Here is a 25,560-nt window from a genome sequence, read left to right on the forward strand (position 1 = left end):
CTGTTTTTGTTTTGTAATCTCTATCTATCTCTAAAATGTATTTTTTGTAGTGGGACCTAAGTTACTGTTTACTGTTTTTGTTTTGTTTTATGTATTACCATAAATTCTGGCCAAAAGCTTGTAAACTTGACACGTTCCATATCCTGTGATAGTGTCACAACATGGATCACCAGAACAAGAGATAAATAAATAAAAATAAATAAAGAAAATAAAAATTGTGGTGAATCCGAGGACATTTCAAACAACCCTCGTATTTTGCAGTCTCAATGGTACAAGATTCCCTTGAAAACCATACAGAACCCATCTTTATACATTCTGAGACAACTGGAAGCCGTTTCGAAAGTCAATGATTTTTCTACACCATTTTGGGGATGGTAATGTCTTTTGTTTTTAGTGTTTCCATATTTTTGTCCATATGCAAACACAGTCAAAAGAATCTTCCCGCTCACTGAAACTTCCTGGCAGTTTAAAACTGTGTGCCGGACCGAGACTCGAACTCAGGACCTTTGCCTTTGCAGGCAAGTGCTCTACCAACTCAGCTACCCAAGCATGACTCACGCCCCATTCCCACAGCTTTACAGAGCGGTGCTCAGTACCTCATCTCCTACCTTCCAAACTTTACAGAAGCTCTCCTGCGAACCTTGCAGAACTAGTACTCCTGAAAGAAAGGATATTGCACAGACATGGCTTAGCCACAGCCTGAGGGATGTTTCCAGAATGAGATTTTCACTCTGCAGCAGAGTGTGCACTGACATGAAACTTCCTGGCAGATTAAAACTGTGTGCCGGACCGAGACATTTGGAAGAGATGAAATAATAAATTTCCACAACCAACATATGTGGGCCGATCACAATCCTCTTATTACCCCATGGGCTAGACATCGGCATCAGTTTAAGATTAATGTTTGTGCTGTAATTGTAGGTGACTGACTGGTAGGACCAAAGATTCTCCCAGCAGATCTTACAATGGAGTCTACAGGGACACTATTCGGAACACCCTAAAAGACTCATAGAAGATGTGCCCCCTTGAAGAAGAAGAAATATGTCATTTATGCACGATGGAGCTGCAGCAAATTTCAGTCTCAGTGTTCAAGATTCGCCGACTGGTATCTAGTGTGACAGACAGAGAGGCAAATGAGGACCAGTTCCATAGCCTGCATGTTCCCCTGACCTCAGTCCTTTGCATTATTATCTCAGGGGACACCTTAAACAATTGGTCTATGGAGCAGACCACCTAGATACATACACTCTTCATCAAAATGTTACGGGAACCTGTAAAACCATTTGAAACTATCAGGGAGTATTTGAAATGGTGTGATAGTCCATAATTTGACAAGTGCGTGTGATTAGAAGCAAGAGGAGGACATTTTGAGCATTTATTACAAATTTATGTGCAGATGAGCTCCAATCACGTAAGTTATTAACTTTCATTACTAACTCAAAACCAAAAGATTTTTCAGCATGTGTTTTTTTACAAACGTTTTTCCTTTTTTTGGCACAAGGGACCTGCTCCAAAAGCCTATAAAAATATTTTTGATACACTCTATATACATATTGTTTCTTTCAGGTTCTAAGAATTATTTTGATTTTCAAGGATCCTGATATCCATACGAATTGTAGGTATATATAATAGGAAATGCTTTCAAATTATTTTTTAATTTCTGATGATGTCCAGTTTTATCCATAATGTCTGTGAAAAACTTCGCAAAGAAGTTGGAATCAGGTTACCCTAATTTCAATGCACAATGAACTTAATTTAGTACTGTAGACAACTTAACATGCATAATGTTACTGCCACATACACCCGTACTCACGTCAAACTCCTGCTTGATTGTCACACCCTGAAATGTTGCTGAACACCTCATACCATTCAGCCAGACGTCCACTTCAGAGTTGAGAAGAGGTGTGCCGAGGCGTGAGCAGTCCCGGCTCTGCAAAAGTAAAGTGGTGAGATGTAATCCTCTGAAATAACCCCTCATGTGCAAACAAATGAGCAGGAATTAACACAAGTACTTTTTTAAGAGAAACAGTGAGAGAGAGAGAGAGCGCACAAGCATTTTCCTATGCCATTCACAGTGTTTTTCTTCTCTGCTGTAGCAAAATCTACAACTTCACCATACTCTGCAAACCACAGTGAAGTGTATGGCAGTGTTTCTACAGTATCAATTTTAAAGCTTTTTTCCTATTGGATAAGGAACACAAATGGAAAAAATTCAGAAACATCATTCAATATGCCATACACAAATATGGTCTGAGCAAGGTCTTAAGGATAGCAATGACCCACTATGGCTTAATAGCCTTGTTAGTAAACTGCTCCATAAACAAACAGAGTTTCATCTCAGTTTCAAGAGAAGTCAAAACCTCACTGACAAACAAAAGCTGAAAAAAGTGAAAATGAGCATAAGGAGGACAATGAGAGAAGTGTTCAATGACTTTGAACCTAAAATTTTTGTGACCAATCTGAGTAACAGTTCTAATAGGTTTCAGTCTTTTGTAAAATCAGTAAGCAGTTTGAAATCATCTATCTATTCACTCAGAGACCATGCTCGCACTGAAATGGAAAATAGCAGAGGAAAGGCCAAAATACTGAATTCAGTCTTCCAAACTTGTTTTGCGGTGGAAGATTGTAACACAGTCTGTTCTTTGCATCGTCGTACAAATGTCAAAATGGCAAATATTGAGATAAATGATTGTTGAATAGAAAAGCAACTAGAATTGTTTAGTAGTGGAAAAGCATCAGGACCAGATCCTGAAGATTGTACAAATATTATGTGAAAGAACATGTCTGCTTGTGGCAGCAGTTTAGTGTAGATCACTGGAGCAACAAAAAGTACCTAGCAACTGGAAAAGGGTGCAGGTCATTCCTGTTTACAAGAAGGGCCGTAGGACAGATGCACACAATTATAGACCTGTATCATTGATGTCTATCTAATGTAGGATTGTGGAACACATTTCATGTTCAAGAATCATCACTTTTTGAAGAATGAAAAACTCTTCTATAAAAATCAACACAGATTCCACAAACAGACACCTTGTGAAACTCCACTCATTCTGTTTCTCCATGAGATCCGTAGCCCTGTAAACGATGGTGCATTACACCCATACAGACGCAAATGTTTCTGGCTGTCTCTGCTTCTGTCATCCTTCTATTGAACTCAACAGAAGAATATGTCAGAAATGTTACAATTTCTCAACTTGGCACTCCTTTTGCTAGCATCCACAGCTCCACTCACTATCTCCAAATGACAAAATGTACACTCAAATATCAACAGTGAACTACAAATAAAAATGACAATTGATAAATAAACCCACAGCAACTGGAATACCAACATGCAAAACAAAAACTCTACACAGTTATGCACCAATCCAACAGATCAGAAGACGGCCCATACAGACATAGGCAGAAGAAAGAGCGCCATATTTGATGATTTCAGTTATGAATACATTAATAAACACTAGAGCAGGTTTTGGCCTCACCCACCAGTTATTTCAAAGCTACAGAAAGGAGTGTTTGTGATACAGTTTATAGATTTAAGAGAAGACGAAAGTAAAGTTTAACAGTGAAACCCTCGCGAACTTCTCACACACTTGAAATTGTTTGGCTCTCTTCTTAATCTTACAGTGATACTCCTAGTGAGATGTGCACCATATTCACTTCTTCAATAAACAATTCCACATTAAGGCAGGCTGCAACCGTGGCAGGCTGGTGGAAGGGTTGTTATCATGTGTGCACTAACCAATTCTCCAACAACGACTGCTGCTCCATGACAATCAGTGAGACGACTACAAAGCGGCAGTGTTCAGAGCACAGTTTTCTTACTGAGACTTCAGAGCTTACTGTCATACTGTGTGTAGCTCTATCGTTTAATATGTGCTGCTAAAATGTGTGAGGAAATGGTGATGTGAACTGTGGATACTAAGTCACTCGTACACTTCGAGCCTAAAAGAGTGGTTAACAGGATTTTTTCAGTTTCAAGTGATTTAAAACACAAAAGAATTACAGACATTGGCTGTGAGTGGACACCAATTTGCATCAATGGGAGAGATTGAAAATTTGTATCAAAGTGGGATTTAAACCAAGGTCTCTTGCTTACTAGGCTGAGGCACTTACCGCTGTGCTATCCACATACAGGGGTCATCACAACTGGACCAACTGCCCTAGCATGCCTCTTGTGAGACCTAAATTTTCGATTTATACACACAAGCTAATATAGTGCCCTATGCTGATTTCCTCATTACTCGCAATTTTTACCAATTCCTGTACAAGTTCAAGTGTGGTTACCATTTGGGTGTCCTCACACTAACTATATATAAGTGATGTCTGTTCTTTCAGATATGTCTGAAATACAAAGACGATTTTGATCCAACAGCCGCTATGGATTAAGACACAAAGGTGTTCAGCATATCTGCCTAGTAAGGAGACCTGGGTTTGGATCCAGGTCCAGCACAAATTGTTGACCTCCCACATCAATTTAAATGGATGCTCACTTGCAGCCAATGTCTGTAATTCCTATGTGTATTAATTCATAGTGGCTGCTGGACCAAAATGGTATCTGTTCTTTTGGACATATCCAACAGAACAGACACCATATATATAAAATTAAGGTAAGGGCGGCCAACGATCCCTGTACTGCAGATGCATACCGGGCTCAAACTCTTACAGGAATTCACAAAATGCTGCAAGTAATTAGGATACTAGACAAGAGGCACTACATTTGTGCTGTGTGGTATCAATAGCTACGAGCCACAACGTAGGTGCGCTCTACTAGGTTGGCACTATGACACCGACACTGACAACAGCGCCCTCTAGCCGGCGCTGTGCAGCTCTATGAGCGCCGCTCCGTATTCAGACCATTTGATGACCAAGCAACTTAGTTTCCACTTTATAGGGGGCTAGCCATTACAGACTTTGTTACTTCAGTGATAGTTTCTCCAACTACTAGTAGTAGTTATCGGTGATGCCTATCCAGCTTCGCACCTACGTGCTCTTCAGTGCAAAGTTACGTACGTCATTGACTACTATTCGCTATTAAATGTTCTGTAAAGTTAAACGCAGTACCGAAGCATTTCACCTTTTCCTGCTCCTACTCACTTCCTACATTCGGCCTACCCTTCAGTTTACAGGAGCAGACCCACGCACTGCCTTCCAGGTGGGATACAAAACTGAGAATTTTGGTCTGACGGGAGGCGTGCTACAGTAGTCTGTACATCTGTGATGACCACTGTGTCCAAATGGCATGGTGATCAGCACACCTGTCTAGTAAGCGGGAAAGCTGGGTTAAAATCCTGGTCTGGCACAAATTTTCAATCTCCCCCACCGATTCACATTGATGCCCACTTGCAACCAATGTTCACATATGTACAGTTTGAAGTGATTTTGATTTCCCCCTGAAGCTGATTTCTTCGATACCTCATTTCGAGCAAACCTGTTGACAGATGCAGGTTCTTGAGCTCCAGATGCTGGAGAAAGATGTTTCAAAGATGACCTCATTCACTAATGAAGTATTGCAAGAAAGTATTGTATTTGGATTTAATACAAGTAAATTTTGGTTTTGTTATGTTGCATTAACCTAACAAACATGTTTGCTTGTAGTTACAACACATTATTATTAAAACTAAAACACTGAGTTTTACTTGGCCATGAGTCTCAAGTTTTTTTCTTTTTTTCTTTCTAAAAGAAATATAGTTGGCAATAGTTACGACAGTAAACTGTGTTGAATGCCTTAATGATTTAATTTTTTTCACTTCTTTAATACTTCATTAAATTATAAATTGTGCAGTGAAAGTTTATGGGGCTAAATGAGAAGTCTTAAATGATGTATTACTACCTTTAATTCAAAAATTTCTCTGTAATTCTGTTTTTGTGGGCTACTTATCACAAAGTTTCTTCTGATAGAGCCCAAACACAGCATCTACACAGTATGTAATACAGCCCTGATTACAGTCACTGTTTAATGTGAGGACAATATTGGAACAATTTACACCACAATACAGTGAACTTCCAAATCCTGTAGAATCTTGTTGTTCTGTCTCGGTGTATCTCTCTTCACCTAGAGACACGAATGCTTTCTAATTTGCCCCTATTATGTCTTTATCCTCCAAACCCTTTCTTTTTTGGAAAATGAACGAATATTTGGTTCAGATAGGCAGCATGCTCATAAATATCACTGTATGACATCTTTGGCACTATTCCATAAGTAGAAATACTTCCTACCCCTGTCTGGTTTTACTGTCAAAATAGTTTAGTGAGGCACAAATAAGACTTACAGAAATTACCTGCCTATGTTACTAAAATCTTCTTGGGCTGGTTATGAAAACAGTGGATTTAGAATGAAAGCTTGGAGAAGACAGTCTTAAGACACAATAAATGAGTACGTCAACCATGCGATCTCACAGCAAAATGGATACGTAAAATCTTATCGGGCTGTCAACTGTTCTAGTGGTTGAGTACTTCACATGCCTGCAATGCTGGGAGGGATTTTATAGCTTCATATCACTGTGAGATCCTGCAGTTCTGATACTTGCCTGCTTTGATCACAGACTGTTTGCTCCATGCTCATATTCTAAATAGACTGTTTTTCAGAAATTAGTGAAAAAAATGAAGCCCGATGCAGGAAGATGGAAAAAATGACAGAGAAATAAATGAGCAGTGGAGAAAAGCAGAAGCATTTCGGAAGAGTGTCAGAAGCCTGGTATGGAGAAAGTATGTACCCCAAATCAGTAGAAAGGTTATATTACCAGTGATACTGTGTCCCGATCCTGACATATGCATCAGAAACCTGGGTTATGAAAGGAAGACAGAAAAGCAAAGCACAAGCTAGTGAGATGAAATTCTTGAGATACAGTATTGGAGTGACAAAGATAGACAGGTTAAGAAATGAGAGGAACAGAGAGTTAATGAAGGTGGAGTCATTACAGGAGGAGATAGAGAAATCAAGGCTGAGATGGTATGGGCACATTAAGAGAATGGAGGAGAAGAGGATACACAAGATGAAACTGGGAGGAAAGAGACCAAGAGGAAGACCAAGAGACAGATGGCTGAAAGGAGAAGAGGAATGCATCCAGAAGAAAGGAGAAGACTGGACCAAGGTGAAGATGGAGAGATGGTGGCAAGACAGAAGACAAGGGAGAGGCCTATCTTCCATACAGACCCAGCCAGAGGCTGGAAACTGTTCAAGATGATGATGCTGAGTGAAAAATTCCTAACACAACAGTCATCAGGGAAACCATTAAGAAACTTACACAAAGATGGAGTATGTTGTTACTGCAGCAATAGTGGATAGAAATATCACATGTAAATGGTGCTACATTCCAACTGCTTCACCTGTAAACAGCAGGAAGCATAGGCACCTACCCTAATTCTTCTGCAGTGTGGAGTGCAATTGTTTATCACATACTAAGTGGATAACATCAGTTCTCCAGGATGCAAAACAGTTTTAGTGTTGCCTATAAAATGTAGTCCCTATGGCACGACATTCCTTGAAACCAAACAGCTCATTTATACCAAACTGGCAATTTTAGAATCCCTCCACCACTGGCAAAATTTCTGCAAATGCCCACAACGGACAGTGGAGGGTCAAGAGAATTTCAGCGGTGTACTTTTCAATTTTCTTCAAACTTACAGGATTTGAAACTCATTCCTCGGCATGAAATTCCTAAAACAGTACAACACAATTCTCAAAATAAGTCAATAAAATGACCTTCAAAGATTTCAAGATATCAGTACCTGCATAGCAAGGCCATTTTGGTTGAGGATACGAGGCAAGATCAGTCAATCATCTAGACCGTTGACCCTGCAACTGCTGAAAAGACTGCTGCCCCTCTTCAGGAACCACACCTTTGTCTGGCCTCTCAACAGATACCCCTCCGTTCTGGTTGCACCTACGTACAGTATGGCTATCTGTATCACTGAGCCATGCAAAACACCTCATGATGGCTGGCCCATGCTTCATGCTTCATGGGGGTGGGGAGGGAGCCACTTTCAATAATCTGACTTAAATGGGAACCTTACAGGCTGGCTTGCTCCAATGTTCCCCATATTTACAGAATTTGAAGATCAGTGCTCAGACATCAGTTTCCTAAAGCAGTATAACACAATTCTCAAAAACACAAATAGAAATGTTTTGAAGACTACTCTATTCCACGGCAAATATTTTAATAGACTCACTGATAACTAAGTGGTAATATAAATGTCTGCTAATTGCAAAGTCACTGGTTCGATTCTTGCAAGTAGTGATTTTTTTTTACTTTTATTTAAAATTTTTATTTTTTAAAAAGTTATCTGCATCTGTTTAAGGCTATGGGTTGAAGTATTAAAAAGGTGGAATAATGACACTATTATAAAAAGGATAGATTGCTACTCACCATATAGTGAAGATGTTGAGTTGTAGATAGACACAACAAAAATACAATCAAACAAGTAAGCTTTCAGCCAGAAAGGCCTTCATCTGAGTTAGGCAAAACACACACACACACACACACACACACACACACACACACACACACACACTCCTCCAAACACAACTCACACACACATGACCACAGTCTCTGGCCGCCGAGGCTCGTTTGACCGTCTTTTTGTTGTGCCTGTCTCTGACTGACCATCTCTGCTAAAAAGTGAAATTATGTTGTTTCTATTGGTAAAATTGTCAAAAACAGTATAGTAGCTTTTCATAATATGAATCCATGTAATATGCAGAAGTTGTAAGAATTCTGTCGCTACGTGACCACCATGGCTACCAGAAAGGTAATCTAGTTTTTCAGATTCTGACAAAATATTGTTATAAATGTAAATCACTGAACAAAGTAGACTCTATCAGTTACAGAAATTGTGAGGGAACAAATGGTGGATTGGATACATCTGCAGCTATTGAAATTTTCAGCCGATCCACAAATAAAATGGGTGTTTGTTATTCTAAGTTCTTAGGTGATCTGGATTCAAAAGTATACAACAGCATAGTAGCATCTTGGCCTTATGCTGATAAGATTGTCATAAAACTGGAATGTGTGGAACATGTCCAGAAGAAGATGAGTAACAGGCTGAGAAAGTTGAAACTAAGGTTGAGAAAGATGAAACTTCCTTATGGTAAAACCATAAGGGTAGGCTGGCAGGCAAAATTATTGATGAATTACAACAATACTATGGGATGCCATTAGAAAAAAACACTGACAACATGATCAGAATGTCAACAGATGGCAAACCATCGCATCAACTTCGCCATCCCGGACCAGATCCACAATGCAAGTAACCTCTGATACTCAAACACTTCATACAGACAGGAACATTCCATCGCGGCAGGAGTCATGGAAGTCACAGAGCACATTTACAGAGACCTGGCACATCCTCGTTCATTGAAGAAGAGTTCACATGGGCAGACTCAGAATCCAAATGAGTCTTTCAAAAATCTCATTGGGAGTCACGTGTCAAAAAAAATTTTTGTTGGGAGGAAGACACTACAAATGGAGGAGGAGGGGGGCGAGGGCTGTGATACTGTCATTGCTTTTAATGATGACAGCACTCATAGGGTGAAAGTATTATAGCATTGTGAATTATCCACCCAGTAAACAGTATCAGAGAACTTCAACATATGAGCAAGGTTCATATCGATAAAGAATATTATGCAGTAGAAATGGCCGCTAAGGAATCTGGAATGGAGAAAACAATGAGATCCATGGAAAATCACCAAAAGGATGATACCGAGTATGATGCAGGGAGCTTCTGAGGGAGTAAAAGCAAAAAGTAAAACATATATTAAGTTTTATCATTTCAAACTTTTGAAGCTCTTCATGAAAATTTTAATTTTCAGTTTCACATGAATCACTTTGGATAGAGTATTCAAATTTTCAGGAAGTTTCAATGCAGGCATACTGAGTCTTCTGAATTAAAATGAAAACATAATGTTGTTGTTGTGGTCTTCAGTCCCAAGACTGGATTGATGCAGCTGTCCATGCTACTCTATTCTGTGCAACCCTCTTCATCTCCCAGTAACTACTGCAACCCCTCCCCCCCTCCCCAAAACACACACACACACACACACACACACACACACACACACACACACACAACTTACACATGCACAAACTTCCCTACAATATTAAATTGGTGATCCCTTGATGTCCTATCAAGTGATCCCTTCTTCTAGTCAGGTTGTGCCACAAGTTTCTTTTCTCCCCAATTCTATACAGTACCTCCTCATTAGTTACATGATCTGCCCATCTAAGCCTCAGCATTCTACTGTAGCACCACATTTAAAAAGCCTCTAATCTCTTCTTGTCTGAACTGTATATTACCCATGTTTCACTTCCCTACATGGCTGCATTCCATACAAATACTCTCAGAAAAAGTTTCCAGACGCTTAAATTTATATTCAATGTTAACAAATTCCTCTTCTTCAGACACGGTTTCATTGTCATTGGCAGTCTACAATTTGTATTCTCCATGCTGCAGCCATTACTTTAAGTATCTATCTTCCTAATATAACTCCCTCAGTATCACCCGATTTGATTCAACTACAATCCATTCTTTTTGTTTTGTTGTTTTTGATGTTCATCTTATAACTTCCTTTCAAGACTCTATCCACTCTGTTTAACTGCTCTTCCAAGTATTTTGCTGACTCTGCCAGAATTACAAAGTCATCAGCAAACCTTAAAGTTTTTATTTCTTCTCCATGGACAAGAATTCCTATTCCAAATTTCTCTTTTGTTTCCTTTAGTGCTTGTTGAATGTACAGATTGAATAACATCGGGAGTTGGCTACAACCCTGTCTCACTCCCTTCTCAGCCACTGCTCCCCCTCCACACCCCTTGACAACTGCCATCTAGTTTCTGTACAAATTGTAAATAGCCTTTCATTCCCTGTATTTTACTCCTGCTACCTTCAACATTTTAAGGAGAGTATTCCAGTCAACATTGTCAAAAGCTTTCTCTAAGTCTACAAATGCTATAAACATAAGTTTGCCTTTTCTTAACACAATGTTTAGTGTAATTAGAATGTTTCTGTGAAAGTACATACAATTATACAAAATTGTTGCTGTATAGAAAAAAAATTGTAGTATGTAGTAAAGGGAAGCCAAATAACGAAATTTGACATTGTCAATATAGGGCACCTGAGTTCCCCTTAATGACGAAATGTTGAATAATAGTTCTTAATAACGGTGCATGGCAGAGCATACCTTAAACCACTATTCGTCATTTCCTCTCCTGTTCCACTCGCAAATAGAGCGAGGGAAAGACAGCAATCTCCTATGTCTCTGTAAGAGCCCTAATTTCTGGTATCTTGTCTTTCTGATCTTTACATAAAACATATGCTGGCAGAAGTGGCATCATTCTGTAGTCAGCTTCAAATGCCAGGTCTCTAAATTTCCTCAATATTATTCGTTGAAAAGACTGTTGCCTTCCCTCCAGGGATTCCCATCTGAGTTCCTGAATACTTGCACATTGAGTGAACCTACTGGTGACAAATCTAGCAGACTTTGGTGTCCTCCTCTAATACGACTTGATAGGGACCCCAAACACTTGAGCACTGCTCGAGAATGGCTTGTACTAGTGTTCTATACACAGTCTCATTTGCAGGTGAACCATAATTTCCTAAAACTCTCTCGATAAACCAAAGTCAACCATTCACTTTCTCCACCACAATTCTTACACGCTCATTTCAACATTATGGCTAGACACTTAATTGACGTAACTGTGTCAAGCAGCATGCTACTAACACTGTACTTGAATATTACAGGATTATCTTTCCTACTCATTTGCATTAACTTACATTTTTCTACATTTAGAGCCTGCTGCCATTCATCACACCAACTAGAAATTTTGTCTAAGTCATCTCGTATCCTCCAACAGGCACTCAGCTTCGACATCTTCCTGTACACCGTAGCATCACCATCAGTAAATGGCCGCAGAACGCCGCTCACCGTGTCCCACCTGCTATTTGGAATTGCAGATGTGGGCCACTTCTTGCTAAGAGAGTCATGCTAGTTTTGCATACTGGACATTTAACTGCTGTAGAAAAAGATGAGCAGACTGCACAAAAGACTGACACTGTTGTTATGCCCAGAGGAATGACTTCAAAACTACAGGTTCTACTCGCAGATATGGCCACAGATGGGCCCTTCGACGACAAGCTTCGACAAATGTGTTCAGACTGGCTTCCGATAAATGACAGATGCCCTCACACTGACTGGTAAGATTAAGAAGCCATCAGACAACATTCTGTGAGTGGAGTCCCACTTCACAGTCCTCTATATCATCACAGCCTATGATCGAGGGGCTGAAGAAGTGCTGCATATCAAATGCACTGAATGGCAGTGTTGATGATGTACTGTGAGACGAGAATGAAGAAAATGATGACAGTCAGAGTCAGAGTGAATACTGGTACTGATAGTGACCAGCGTAAACAAGACAAAATATAGTACAACCTGCTAGTACATTAGGTATCAATGTGTTGTATCATTTGTTTTTGCTTCTTCCTCGATATTAGGTTTGGTGGTTTGGGGGAAGAGACCAAACTGCGAGGTCATCAGTCTCATCGGATTAAGGAAGGACGGAGAAGGAAGCCGGCCATGCCCTTTCAAAGGAACCATCCCAGCATTTGCCTGGAGCAATTTAGGGAAATCACGGAAAACCTAAATCAGGATGGCTGGATGCGGGATTGAACCGTCGTCCTCCCGAATGCGAGTCCAGTGTGCTAACCACTGTGCCACCTCGCTCAGTCCTCGATATTTAGGGATGTGACTTATATGTGGTGGTAGCTTATTATCAGATCAATATATGAAGGGAAAGTAGTATCTAGTATGCGGAAGGAACAGAAATAGATACCATTTTAGTGGTGGTTGGTCCTCGATGAGAAGGTCTTCTATCGGACAGGGAGGACGATCTTCACGTGTGAGCTGTAGAGAATCAGGCGAAATGGACTGGAGAGAATGTATAGAGGGTCTGGAGAAGTAAGCATAAGATGTATTAGTCCTGAACCATGATGACGTACTGAATGAATCTGAACCAAACAAAGGGTTTAGGAACTCGGGTAGATTGAAAGAATAGCTCTAAATGCCCCATGAAGACGTTAACACAGCAAGCTAGTGCTTCAACTACCTTTTGTTATAGCACTGAATGATCCTCCTGAAGATCAATGATACCCCTGGCATCTAGACACCTTACAAAATGTCTCAGTCCATTTTTAAGCTCCACTTTCCTGATAGCTGTCCCGTAGTACTATGTCCCTCTAACAGACCCGTGCACTCACCCATCACATTCTTTACATTCTTACCAGAGGTTGGAGCATTTGCTAAAGTAACTACACACTCATTCCAGTCCTGTCACTAGTATGTCCTAATCTGATCAGGAGGAAGCCAACTTGTGACAGCAGACACCATTGCGTGCCAATTGCTTTGTACGAATGATCACAAATCAACTTTCTAACCACATGAAATGCCAGTACAAAACTGTCATCAATGAGTTGCTTGACACAACCAGCTGCAACAACAGGCTGGTCAGCACAACTTGGTCAGCTTCAGTGTCTGATTCAGAACCCATACCATCTGAATCTGCTGCATCTTCTCCCCCCACCCGTACACCCTCCTTTACTATTGCTGCCAGAATGCTAGCCGCAACTATTGTTTGTTCATCAGCACAAATGAGAACATGTGATGTGCTCAGTTTTGTAGAACTTACACTATCCAATCAAACATATCTGGACATACCTACGTAATGTGGAAGCGACTGCTAGATGTTACGAGAAGTGGGGCCGCCAGTGTAAAAGGAGGCCGGAACTGTTTGTAGTAGAGGAGCAGTAACAGAACAATGGTTCAGTGACTTCCAGTGTGGACTAGCCACTGGACATCACCCGAATAAGGAATGGGCATTTTAACTCTTTTAAAGCTACCTGAGCCAATTGTCAGTGATGTGATCCATATCAGTATTTGCGCCGCAAAAATATGAAAATGCACTGTCAGTGATGTGATTACGAAGTGAAAATGCAAAGGAACAGTCACAGCTAACGCAATATCAGGCAGACCTCACACAGCAAAGCACGGGGATCGTCGATCACTGTTGAGGACGGTTGTAAAAAATCACAGGAAATCAGCAGAAGAAATCTCCCGTGAGTTCCAAAGTGCTAGGAGTAGCCCATCTAGCACATTGACTGTGTGTAAGAAGCTAAAAAGGATGGGGTACAGTGACCAAGCAGTTCCTCATAAGCCACACATATCTGTGGCCAATGCTTGCTGTGGTGTAAAGAGTGACACTGCGGGACAGTGGAGTAATGAATCACATTATATTGCGTGCCAATTTGATGCATGGGTTTCAGTGTGGCAAACGCATGGAAAATGTTACATCGTGTGGTGCTCTCAGTGAAGCACAAAGGAGGTAATCTTATGGTATGGAGGGTTTTTTTGTCATTAGGGTTTGCTCCCCTTATTACACTTATGACAATGCTATTGAAGTCCGACAGGTAGGCAAAAAAAAAAAAAAAAAAAAAAAAAAAAAAAAAAAAAAAAAAAAAAAAAAAAAAAAAAAAAAAAGTAATAAAAATGCCGTGGGGCAGAGCTCATCTAGTGCACATTTCTGCCCCTAAGTGTGTATAGCACAACTTGTTATCAGTTCAGCACCATCACTGTTGTCAACCTGGCTTGTTATGTTTATCTGCAGTGATTGTTTTTGTTAGTGCTGTTTTGTTCTTGTTTCGTTTTTTATGATGGTACGTTTAAGTGAAGAAAGTGCAACTGTGAAATTTTGTTCTCTACTCAGTAAAAACTCTGCTTTTTTAATGTTAGAAATAACTTAGCAAGATTACACTATGGGAAAAACTAAAGTGTACGAGTGGTTTGCTTGATTTAAAAATGCTAACATGTCGACTGATGACAAACCTCATTCTGGACATCAATCAACTGCCTGAATTGACGAAAATATTGAAAGAATTTGAGATCCTGTGCTCACAGACCGTGAACAGACAACTGATCAATTGTCAGAGATTAGTGGGTTATCTTGGACTTCAGTTCAGTGAATTTTAATGGATGATTTGGGAATGAAAAGGATAGCTGCCAAGTTTGTTCCTCGCACCCGCACACACAGCCATCACTATTAGACAGTTTTTGGCTAAAAATGTCACTGTTCCACCACCCCACAAACCTTACTCACCTGACCCAGCTCTGTGCAGCTTTTCCTTACATGGACGGTTTGAAAAGTTCTCGGAACACCACGAGAAGTCAGCACTAGCCCAACGAGTTGTTCATGTGATATTCATTGGACTGTTGCCTGTAAACACGTGCCATGTCAGTGCTCTTGGAAGAGAGCTGGGACAGGGACGTGGCTATGTTATTGTTCCCGTGTAGTGGTTTGCAAAGATGGAAAAAATCGAGATTCGAACAGTGATTAAGTACTTTGTAAAGAAAGGTATGAAAGCAAACGGTAATTTCCAGAATACACTGGGGGACTCTGCTCCTTCATATTCAACTGTTGCCAAGTGCACAAATGAATTTAAATTTGATCGGGAGAGCTCAGATGATGATCTGCGCAGTGGTCAGCTGAGATGTGTCACTACTTCAGAAATCATTGCAAAAGTGCACAAAATGGTCATGGAGGATCACCGATTGAAAGCACGTGAAATTGCTCAGGCTTGACATATGTCATCTGAGAGTCTATGTCACATTTTAACTGAAGAATTAGAAATGAAAAAAATTGTTTGTAAGATGGGTGCCATGACTCTTGACACTGGATCAAATACGCATGAGAATAGATATATCAAGCTGCAGAATTCTTGGATACATTCTCAGTCCGAATATAATAAATTTTCTTGAGACTGAGACTCTCATGTCCACAAATCAGCACAGTTTTAGAAAGTACCGATAGCATAAAACTCAGCTCGCCCTTTTGTCACATGATATCTTGCGAACAATATGCGAAAAGGGGAGTTGCTGCTCACCGTATAGCGGAGATCCTGAGTCGCAGAAAGGCACAACAAAAAGAGTGTCGGAAAGTTAGCTTTTGGCCAACTGGGCCTTTGTCGAAAGTAGACAACATACACACACTCATGAAAATGCTACTAACACACATGTGACCACAGTCTCTGGCAGCAAGAGCCAGACTGCAAGCCGCAGGGCATTATGGGAGAGGCAAATGGGGGCGGGGGGGGGGGGGGGGGGGGGTAAGGAGGAGTCTGATGTGGGGAGGGGGAATGACAGCAGGGTAGGAATGGGGGACAGTAAAGTGCTGCTTGTTGGACCAGGTAGGGATGAAGTGAAGAGTGGAGCAGCTAGCTGCAGTCAGGAGGTTAGATAGAGGATGGGGGAGAGGGGTGGGTGATCAGTAGGAAAAGAGAGAAGTTAAACGACAGGGTGCATTTGTCAAATAGAAGGCTGTGTAGTGCTGGAATGGAAACAGGGAACAAGCTGGATGGGTAATGACAATGGCTAACAAAGGTTGAGGCCGGGAGGGTTGCGGAAATGTAGGATATATTGCAGGGAGAGATCCTATTTGTGCAGTCCAGCATAGCTGGTGTTGGTGGGAAGGATCCAGAAGTCACAGGCTGTGAAGCAGTCACTGAAATGAAGGACAACTTCTTGGGTGGCGTGCTGAGTAACAGTGTGGTCCAGCTGTTTCTTTGCCACAGTTTGTAAATGGCCAATCATGTGGACAGACAACTTGTTGGTTGTCACACTCACGCCGAATGCAGCACAGTGGTTGCAGCTTAGTTTGTAGATCACATGACTGGTTTCACAGGTAGCCCTGCCTTTGATGGGATAGGTGATGTTTGTGACCAGGCTGAAGTAGGTGGTGGTGGTGGGGGTGTATGGGCATGACTTGCATCTAGGCCTATTACAGGGGTATAAGCCATGATGCAAGAGGATGGAAGCAGGGTTGGTGTAGGAATGGACGAGGATGTTGTGTAGGTTTGTTGGGTGTCATAATACCACTGTGGGAGGAGTGGGAAGGATAGTGTGGGTAGGACATTTTTCATTTCAGGGCATGACAAGAGATAGTTGAAAACCTGGTGGAGAATGAAATTGAGTTGTTCCAGTTCTCAGTGATACTGAATGACGAGGGGAATGCTTGTCTGTGGTGGGATGGTGGGGCTTCAGGAGGTGTTGTGTGACTGGAAAGATAGGCACAGGAGATATGTTTTCGTACAAGGTTGTGAGGGTAATTACGATCTATAAAGGCCTCAGTGAGACCTTCGGTATATTTTGAGTTGGACCGCTTGTCCCTACAGACATGACAGCCATGAGTGGCTAAGCTGTATGAAAGGGACTTCTTTGTATGGAACGGGTGGTAGCTATTAAAATGGAGGTATTGCTGGTGGTTGATAAGTTTGCTATGGACAGAGGTCCTGATATAGCCATCTTTGAGGTGGAGGTCAACATTGAGGAAAGTGGCTTGATAGGTTGTGTAGGACCAGGTGAAGTGAATGGAGGAGAATGTGTTGAGGTTATGGAGGAATGTGGATAGGGTGTCCCCACCCTCAATCCAGATCACCAAAATGTCATCAATAAATCTGAACCAGGTGAGGGGTTTGGGATTCTGGGTGTTTAGGAAGGATTGTTTTAGATGGTCCTTGAATAGGTTGGCATAGGATATTGTCATGCATGTGCCTGCTATACAATCCCACATTCCTGTATCCCATACCACTCATTGAAACTCTAGCCCTCCAGAAACTAGAGTAACACGTAAAAATGCCACCTCAAAAACTCTCCAACCTGCTCACTTCCTACTCCCCTTTAGACAACAACTGCCCACACCCCCTCACAGTTGACAAACCCTGCCTCACAGTACTGCTACATTTATCCCACCCTCCAAAATTCCCTCCAACCTCTACATAGAATCCAGAACCATAACAGACCCAAAACGCAGTCATGAACCTTTTCACCAAAAGCCTTAGCCCTTCAGAAGTATGAATCCTTTCCAAAGAGTTCACTTTTGCCCCACCCCAAAATTGAATCATGCAAGACTTGTTAAAGACCTTCTCTGCTTCTCTTGGTCACAGGAAACACTTTTTCACCACCAACCCTACCTACCAATCAGACTCAACTGAAGGACAATCTCTCCCTGCCTGACTCAGTTCACTTCTCCATCCAACTGTGATACACTCCTACTGTCCCCAAATCACTCCACTAACTTTCCAGAATATCTTAATCTCGAAACTTGCCTCACCCTCATTCCCCAAATACCACAACATGCGAACTATCCTCACATCCATAGAAAGAACCACAGTTCACCACCTAAAAACTGATCCCAACATTATAATCCTACCTGCTAAAAAGACTCCACCACTGTTGGTCTCCAGTCTCTCCTCAAATCCTTAGGCCCATCTCAGAACCTCTCCAGAGATTCATCTCTCTCCTCATCCCCAACATTTTTGGCACTCCTACCTTCTACATGCTTCCTGAAGTCCATAAACCTTACCACTCAGGATGGCTCATTGTCGCTGTTACTGTGCTCCCAGTGAGAGATTCTCTGCTCTCGTAGAACACCACCTTCAGTCCATTACCCACAACCTACCCTCCTACACAAAAGACACCGACACTTTTCTTCACAGTTCCTGTCCTTTTACCACACTGTGACCTGCTCAACACTATTGATGCCACCTCCCCCTACACTAACATCCCTAATGCCCATGGCCTTACCGCTATTGAACACTACCTTTCCCAACACCCCACACATTCCAAACCAGCAACCTTCTTGCCAGTTTGTATGACGAACTATATCCTACCCATGATTATTTCTCCTTTGAAGGCATTACCTACAAACAAACCTGGGGTACGGCTATGAGCACCTGCAGGGCACCATCGAATGCCAACCTAATCAAGGACCATCTAGAGGAACCCTTCCTAAACCCGCAGAATCCCAAACCCCTCACCTAGTTCAGATTTACTGATGGCATCTTCATGATCTGGTTTGAGAGTGAGGACACCCTGTCCACATTCCTCCAAAACCTCAACACACCTTCCCCCCACCCCCCACCCCCCCGCACCCCACCTGGTCCTACTCAATCCTACAAGGCACTTTCCTTGATGTTGACCTCCACCTCAAAGATGGTTATATCAGTACCTCTGTCCATATCAAACCTACCAACCACCAGCAATACCTACACTTTGACAGCTCCCACCTGTTCCATATCAAGATGTCTCTTCCATGCAGCCTAGCCACCCATGGTCATCACATCTGCAGTGACAAGCAGTCCCTCTGGAAATATACCAAGGGTCTCACTGAAGCCTTCACTGACCATAATTACCCTCCCAATAACAGACCACTCACCCCTTATCTCTCCAGTCACCCACCACCAAAATCCCACTGTCCGGCCACAGAAGAGCATTCACCTCGTGACTCAGTATCACCCAGGACTGGAGCAACTGAATTACATTATCTGCCAGGGTTTTGACTACCTCTTGCCATGCCCTGAAATGGGAAATGTCCTACCCACTATCCTGTCCACTTCTCCCAAAATGCTATTCCACCACTCACTGAACATACACAATATCCTCATCCATCTCTACACTACCCCTGCTCCGAACCCCTTGTCTAATGGCTCATATCCCTGTAACAAATCTAGATGCATGACCTGTTCCATACATCCCCCACAACCACCTACTCCAGTCCTGTCACAAGCATCACCTATCCCATCAGAGGCAGGGCTACCTGTGAAACCAGTCACGTGATCCACAAGCTAAGCTGCAATCACTGTGCTGCATTCTATGTAGGTATGACAACCAACAAGCTGTCTGTCTGCATGAATGGCCATTAACAAACTGTGGCCAACAAACAACTGAATCACCCCATTGCTCAGTATGCCATCCAAAATGTCATTCTTCTTTTCAATGACTGTTTCACAGCCTGTGTCATCTGGATCCTTCCTATCAACACCAGCTTTTCTGAACTGCACAAATGGGAACCGTCCCTGCAATATATGCTTTGTTCCTGTAATCCTCCTGATTTGAACCTTCGTTAGGCATTGTCCTTACCCACCTAGCACCTTCCCTGCTCCTGTTCCAGCACTTCACAGCCCTCCATCATTCCACCAATGCACCCTCAGTCTTTCTACTTCTCAGCTGCTACCCCTTCTGCCCCCCCCCCCCCCTCTCTCTGTCTAATCTTATGACTGCACCTAGCTGCCCACCTGCTCTCCACCTCATCCGTGTATGCACCCACAAGCAAAACTTTACTATCCCTCCTCCTCGTTTCCCCCAACCTCCTCCTTACCCCCACCCAGTTGTCTCTTCTCTAATGCCCTGCTGCCTGCTGCTCACAGTCTGGCTCTAGCTGCCAGAGCCTGTGGTCACGTGTATGATCATTACATTTGTGTGTGTGTGTGTGTGTGTGTGTGTGTGTGTGTGTGTGTGTGTGTTTGTGTTTGTTGTCCACTTCTGACAAAGACCCAGTTGGCCGAAAGAGCTTAAGGACCACAAAGATAAGATACAAGAAATTATGGCTCATATGGAGGCATATGGAAAGTTATTTTTCTGTCACCTTATTTTTGAGTGGAAAAGGAAAGGAAAGAACTAGTAGCAGTACAGGATACGCTCTGCCATGTGCCATATAATGGGTTGTGGAGTACCTATGTAGCTGTAGATGTAGAATACTGCTCAAGTGTGTCAGATAAGTACCAAGTAGAAATTGTTTTGTTAACTTACAGTTGGCTAACTTACCTTTTTCAGAAGAGAATAGCATTTCTACACTCATGCTCATAAATTAAGGATAATGCTGACACATGGTGAAACAATGCTCTGGTGGGCGGTTTGTGGGTTTAAATCAGCTCAGGGTTAGACCATGCTGTGCATTTGACTTGCGGTCTTCACACGGTGGTGCTGGCAGCAGTCCACATATGCAGAGGTGTGTTGGTGCATGTCAGAGTACAGTGCAGCAAGTAAGTGTGCAGACGTTTTCAGATGCGCTAATGGTGATTGTGTGTTGTAAATGGCTGAAAGAACATATTTTGATTACGTTATGAGGGGTAGAATACTAGGGCAACTGGAGGCTGATCAAACATAGCAGGCTGTAGCACGGGCCCTCTGTGTGCCACAAAGTGTGATCTCAAGATTATGGCAACAATTCCAACAGACAGGAAACGTGTCCAGGTGCTACAGTACAGGACATCCACAGTGTACAACCCCACAAGAAGACCGATATCTCACCATCAGTGCCCGCAGACGGCCACGGAGTACTGCAGGTAGCCTTGCTCGGGACCTTACCGCAGCCACACAGTCTACAGACGACTGAACAGACGTGGTTTATTTGCCCGGAGACCTGTGAGGTCCATTTCACTGCCCCCTTGGTCACAGGACAGCCCGTAAAGCCTGGTGTCAAGAACACAGTACATGGTCATTGGAACAGTGGTCCCAGGTTATGTTCACAGACGAGTCTAGGTATAGTCTGAACAGTGATTCTCACCAGGTTTTCATCTGGCGTGAACCAGGAACCAGATACCAACCCCTTAATGCCCTTGAAAGGGACCTGTATGGAGGCCGTGGTTTGATGGTGTGGCGTAGGATTATGATTGGTGCACGTACACCCCTGCATGTCTTTGACACAGGAACTGTAACAGGTCAGGTGTACCAAGACGTCATTTTGCACCAGTATGTCCTCCTTTTCAGGGGTGCAGTGGGTTCCACTATTCCTCCTGATGGATGATAACACACGGCCCCACCGAGTTGCCATCGTGGAAGAGTACCTTGAAACAGAAGATATCAGGCGAATGGAGTGGTCTGCCTGTTCTCCGGACCTAAACCCCATCGAGCACACCTGGGATGCTCTCGGTCGCTGCACATCTTCAAGCCCCTAGGACACTTCAGGAGCTCCGACAGGCACTGGTGCAAGAATGGGAGGCTATACCCCAGCAGCTGTTCGACCACCTGATCCAGAGTATGCGAACCCATTATGCGGCCTGTGTACATATGCATGATGATCATATCCCATATTGATGTCAGGGTACATGCACAGGAAACAGTGTCATTTTCTAGCACATGTGTTTCGAGACAGTTTTCTCAACTTATCATCACTACCGTGGACTTACAGATCTGTGTCGTGTGTGTTCCCTATGTACCTATGCTATTAGCGCCAGTTTTGTGTAGTGCCACGTTGTGTGGCACCACAGTCTGCAATTATCCTTAATTTATGAGCATGAGTGTACCTTCATTTTGTCTGCGAACATTGTGATCACTGAAATCTTTAACTAAAGGCAGTTGGGTGAACAATTGGTGTGCATTCTCCTTATGTTTCCACTTGTGTACAGCCAGCTCCACCAGGTGGATGAGCTATGTTACTCCAGTTACCGGAAATGTTTGCTAGTACAGGAGAGTCAGTTTTGTGTTACTTTTTTTTAATGGTACACTATCAAATTTTTGAACAAGTCTCCAGGAGAGCAAGTGTGTTACTGAATTAAAAATATACGGTGCTATTTAAAAAAGACATACTGTTGTTGTTATCTTCATAATTCGAAAATCAAGAAATACACCATCTATCTGTTGCCTCGATCCAAAGCTTTCAGTATGTGAGAAAAGTGCAAGTTAGGTTTCACATGATCGAAAACATTGCTTGTGTGAAACACAACTCGGACTTTTCTCACATGACATCTGAAAGCATTTGATTGAGGCAACCAGGTAGAGGCACCATTTCTTGATTTCTGAAAAGCATTTGACTTAGTACCACACATATGCTTATTGTCATAAGTATGATCAAATGGGGTATCAAGTGAAATTTGTGACTGGGTTGAGGACTTTTTGTTAGGGAGGATGCAACATGTCATCTCAGCTGGAGAGTCATCGTCAGATGTAGCAGTAACTTCAGGTGTATCCTAGGGAAGTGTGTTGGGACCCTGTTGTACATTAATGACCTCGCAGACAATATTAATAGTAAAATCAAGCTTTTTGCAGGTCATGCAGTAATCTGTAATGAAGTACTATTTGAAAGAAGCTACACAAATATTCACTCATATCTTGATAAGATTTCAAAGCAGTGCAGAGAATGGCAACTCACTTTCAATGTTCAGAAATCTAAAATTCTGCACTTCACAAAATGTAGAAACATACTATCCTATGAGTGTAATAACACTGAGTCATTTTTGGAATCAGCCAACTCATACAAGTACCTGGGTGTAACACTTTGCAAAGATATGAAATGGAATGATCACATATGTTCAGTTGTGGCTAAAGCAGGTGGAAGACTTCAGTTTATTGGTGGAATTCTGTGGAAATGCACTCAATCTGCAAAGGAGATTGCTTACAAATCATTTGTGTGACCAGTTTCAGAGTATTTCCAAGTGTGTGGGACCTGTATTAAATAGCACTAACAGAGAATATTGAATGTATACAGAGAAGGGCAGCATGAATGTTCATCAGTTTGTTTTATCCATGGGAGAGTGTAACAGATATAGAGAAGGAGGGGTCTGGAAGAGTTTTGAAGTAGGTGTAAAATATCCGAGAAAGTTTATTAAAAAAAGTTTCAAGAACCAACATCAAATGATTAATCTAGGAATATACTACAACCCCCTACATATAATTTGCATAGGGATCATGAACATAAGGTTACAATAATTACTGCATGCACAAAGGCATTCAACAATCATTCTTCCTGTGCTCCAAACATGAATGGAGTAGAAAGCAACCCTAATAACTGGTACAATGCACTCATGGTGGTTTGTATAGTATAGATGTAGATGTAGATAACAATGTTACAAGAAAGGCCATCATTTTGGTAACGTCCTCCAGATAGCTGAACAACATTTGCTTGATACCTTTTTTATTTTGCTCCTGCACAAAAAGTTATTTGGTGTGGTCAAGGAAAATGGGACAACATGTATATAGAGATGTATAGAGTATGATACTAATAAACATGTTTGCTTATTATGGCCTGTTAAATATGAGAGGAAAGAGGGAAAAAAATCACAATATAGCATTTTGGATACTGTGGGTGATTCTAAACATGTGAATGAAATTACCTTAGAGTGGCAGAAATCTTTCAAGTGACCTGCTTAGTTTTACAACACAGCAGTCCGAAGACTAGACCAGTGTGTGCCATATTACACTACTGGCCATTAAAATTGCTACACCACAAAGATGACATGCTACAGATGTGAAATTTAACCGACAGGAAGAAGATGCTGTGATATGCAAATGATTAGCTTTTCAGAGCATTCACACAAGGTTGGCTCCGGTGGTGACACCTACAACATGCTGACATGAGGAAAGTTTCCAACTGACTTCTCATACACAAATAGCAGTTGACCAGCATTGCCTGGTGAAATGTTGTGATGCCTCGTGTAAGGAGGAGAAATGCGTACAATCACGTTTCCGACTTTGATAAAGGTCGGATTGTAGCCTATTGTGATTGTGGTTTATCGTATCGCGAAACTGCTGCTCGCATTGGTCGAGATCCAATGACTGTTAGCAGAATATGGAATCGGTGGGCTCAGGAGAGTAATATGGAACGCCGTGCTGGATCCCAATGGCCTCGTATCACTAGCAGTCGAGATGACAGGCATCTTATCCGCACGGCTGTAACGGATCGTGCAGCCACATCTCGATCCCTAGGTCTACAGATGGGGACGTTTGCAAGACAACAACCATGTGAACGAACAGTTTGACAATGTTGGCAGCAGCATGGACTACCAGCTCGGAGACCATGGCTGCTGTTACCCTTGACACTGCATCACAGACAGGAGCACCTGCGATGGTGTACTCAATGACAAACATGGGTGCACGAATGGCAAAACATCATTTTTTCGGATGAATCCAGGTTCTGTTTACAGCATCGTGATGGTAACATCTGTGTTTGGCGACATCGCGGTGAACGCACACTGGAAGCGTGTATTCATCATTGCCATACTGGCGTATCACCCAGCGTGACGGTTTGGGGTGCCAAGTGTCAGTCACCTCTTGTTCTCATTGACGGCACTTTGAACTGTGGACATTACATTTCAGATGTGTTACGACCCATGGCTCTACCCTTCATTTGATCCCTGCGAAACCCTACATTTCAGCAGGATAATGCACGACCGCATGTTGCAGGTCCTATACAGGCCTTTCTGGATACAGAAAATGTTCGACTGCTGTCGTGGCCAGCACATTCTACAGGTGTCTCACCAACTGAAAATATCCGGTCAATGGTGGCCGAGCAACTGGCTCGTCACAATACGCCAGTCACTACTCTTGATGAACTGTGGTATTGTGTAGAAGCTGCATGGGCAGCTGTACCTGTACACCCCATCCAAGTTCTGTTTGACTCAATGCCCAGGAGTATCAAGGCCATTACTATGGCCAGTGTTGGTTGTTCTGGGTAGTGATTTCTCAGGATCTATGCACCCAAATTGCGTGAAAATGTTATCACATGTCAGTTCTAGTATAATATATTTGTCCAATGAATACCCATTTATCATCTGCAATTTTAATGGCTAGTAGTGTAGAATTTTACCTGTTGGAAAAGCACTTCCATATTATCTGATTCATTACTGCAGTTGTTAGTCAAATGTCTTTCACCTAAAAAAATGTGGATTGGAACAATGAATGTAGCTCTGAAAGCTTCAAATTGCTGATAGATGTTAGTGTTGAAGCAACAGCTGAAAACTATGAAAACATTA

General features: G+C 42.2%; 1 protein-coding gene across 6 annotated transcripts in view; it reads right to left on the reverse strand.

Moving 5' to 3' along the window:
• LOC124552514 (lysine-specific demethylase 4C-like) overlaps positions 1–25,560 on the reverse strand; it is a 362,897-nt gene that overhangs the window by 25,255 nt on the left and 312,082 nt on the right. For all 6 annotated transcript variants that reach the window (XM_047126804.1, XM_047126805.1, XM_047126806.1 and 3 more), the window contains one exon: positions 1,814–1,930. In XM_047126804.1, the coding sequence (XP_046982760.1) occupies positions 1,814–1,930 (117 nt within the window). The remainder of the gene's footprint in view (positions 1–1,813; positions 1,931–25,560) is intronic.

This window comes from Schistocerca americana, chromosome 10 (assembly GCF_021461395.2).
Source record: "Schistocerca americana isolate TAMUIC-IGC-003095 chromosome 10, iqSchAmer2.1, whole genome shotgun sequence".
In the NCBI taxonomy this organism is placed as follows: Eukaryota; Metazoa; Arthropoda; class Insecta; order Orthoptera; family Acrididae; genus Schistocerca; species Schistocerca americana.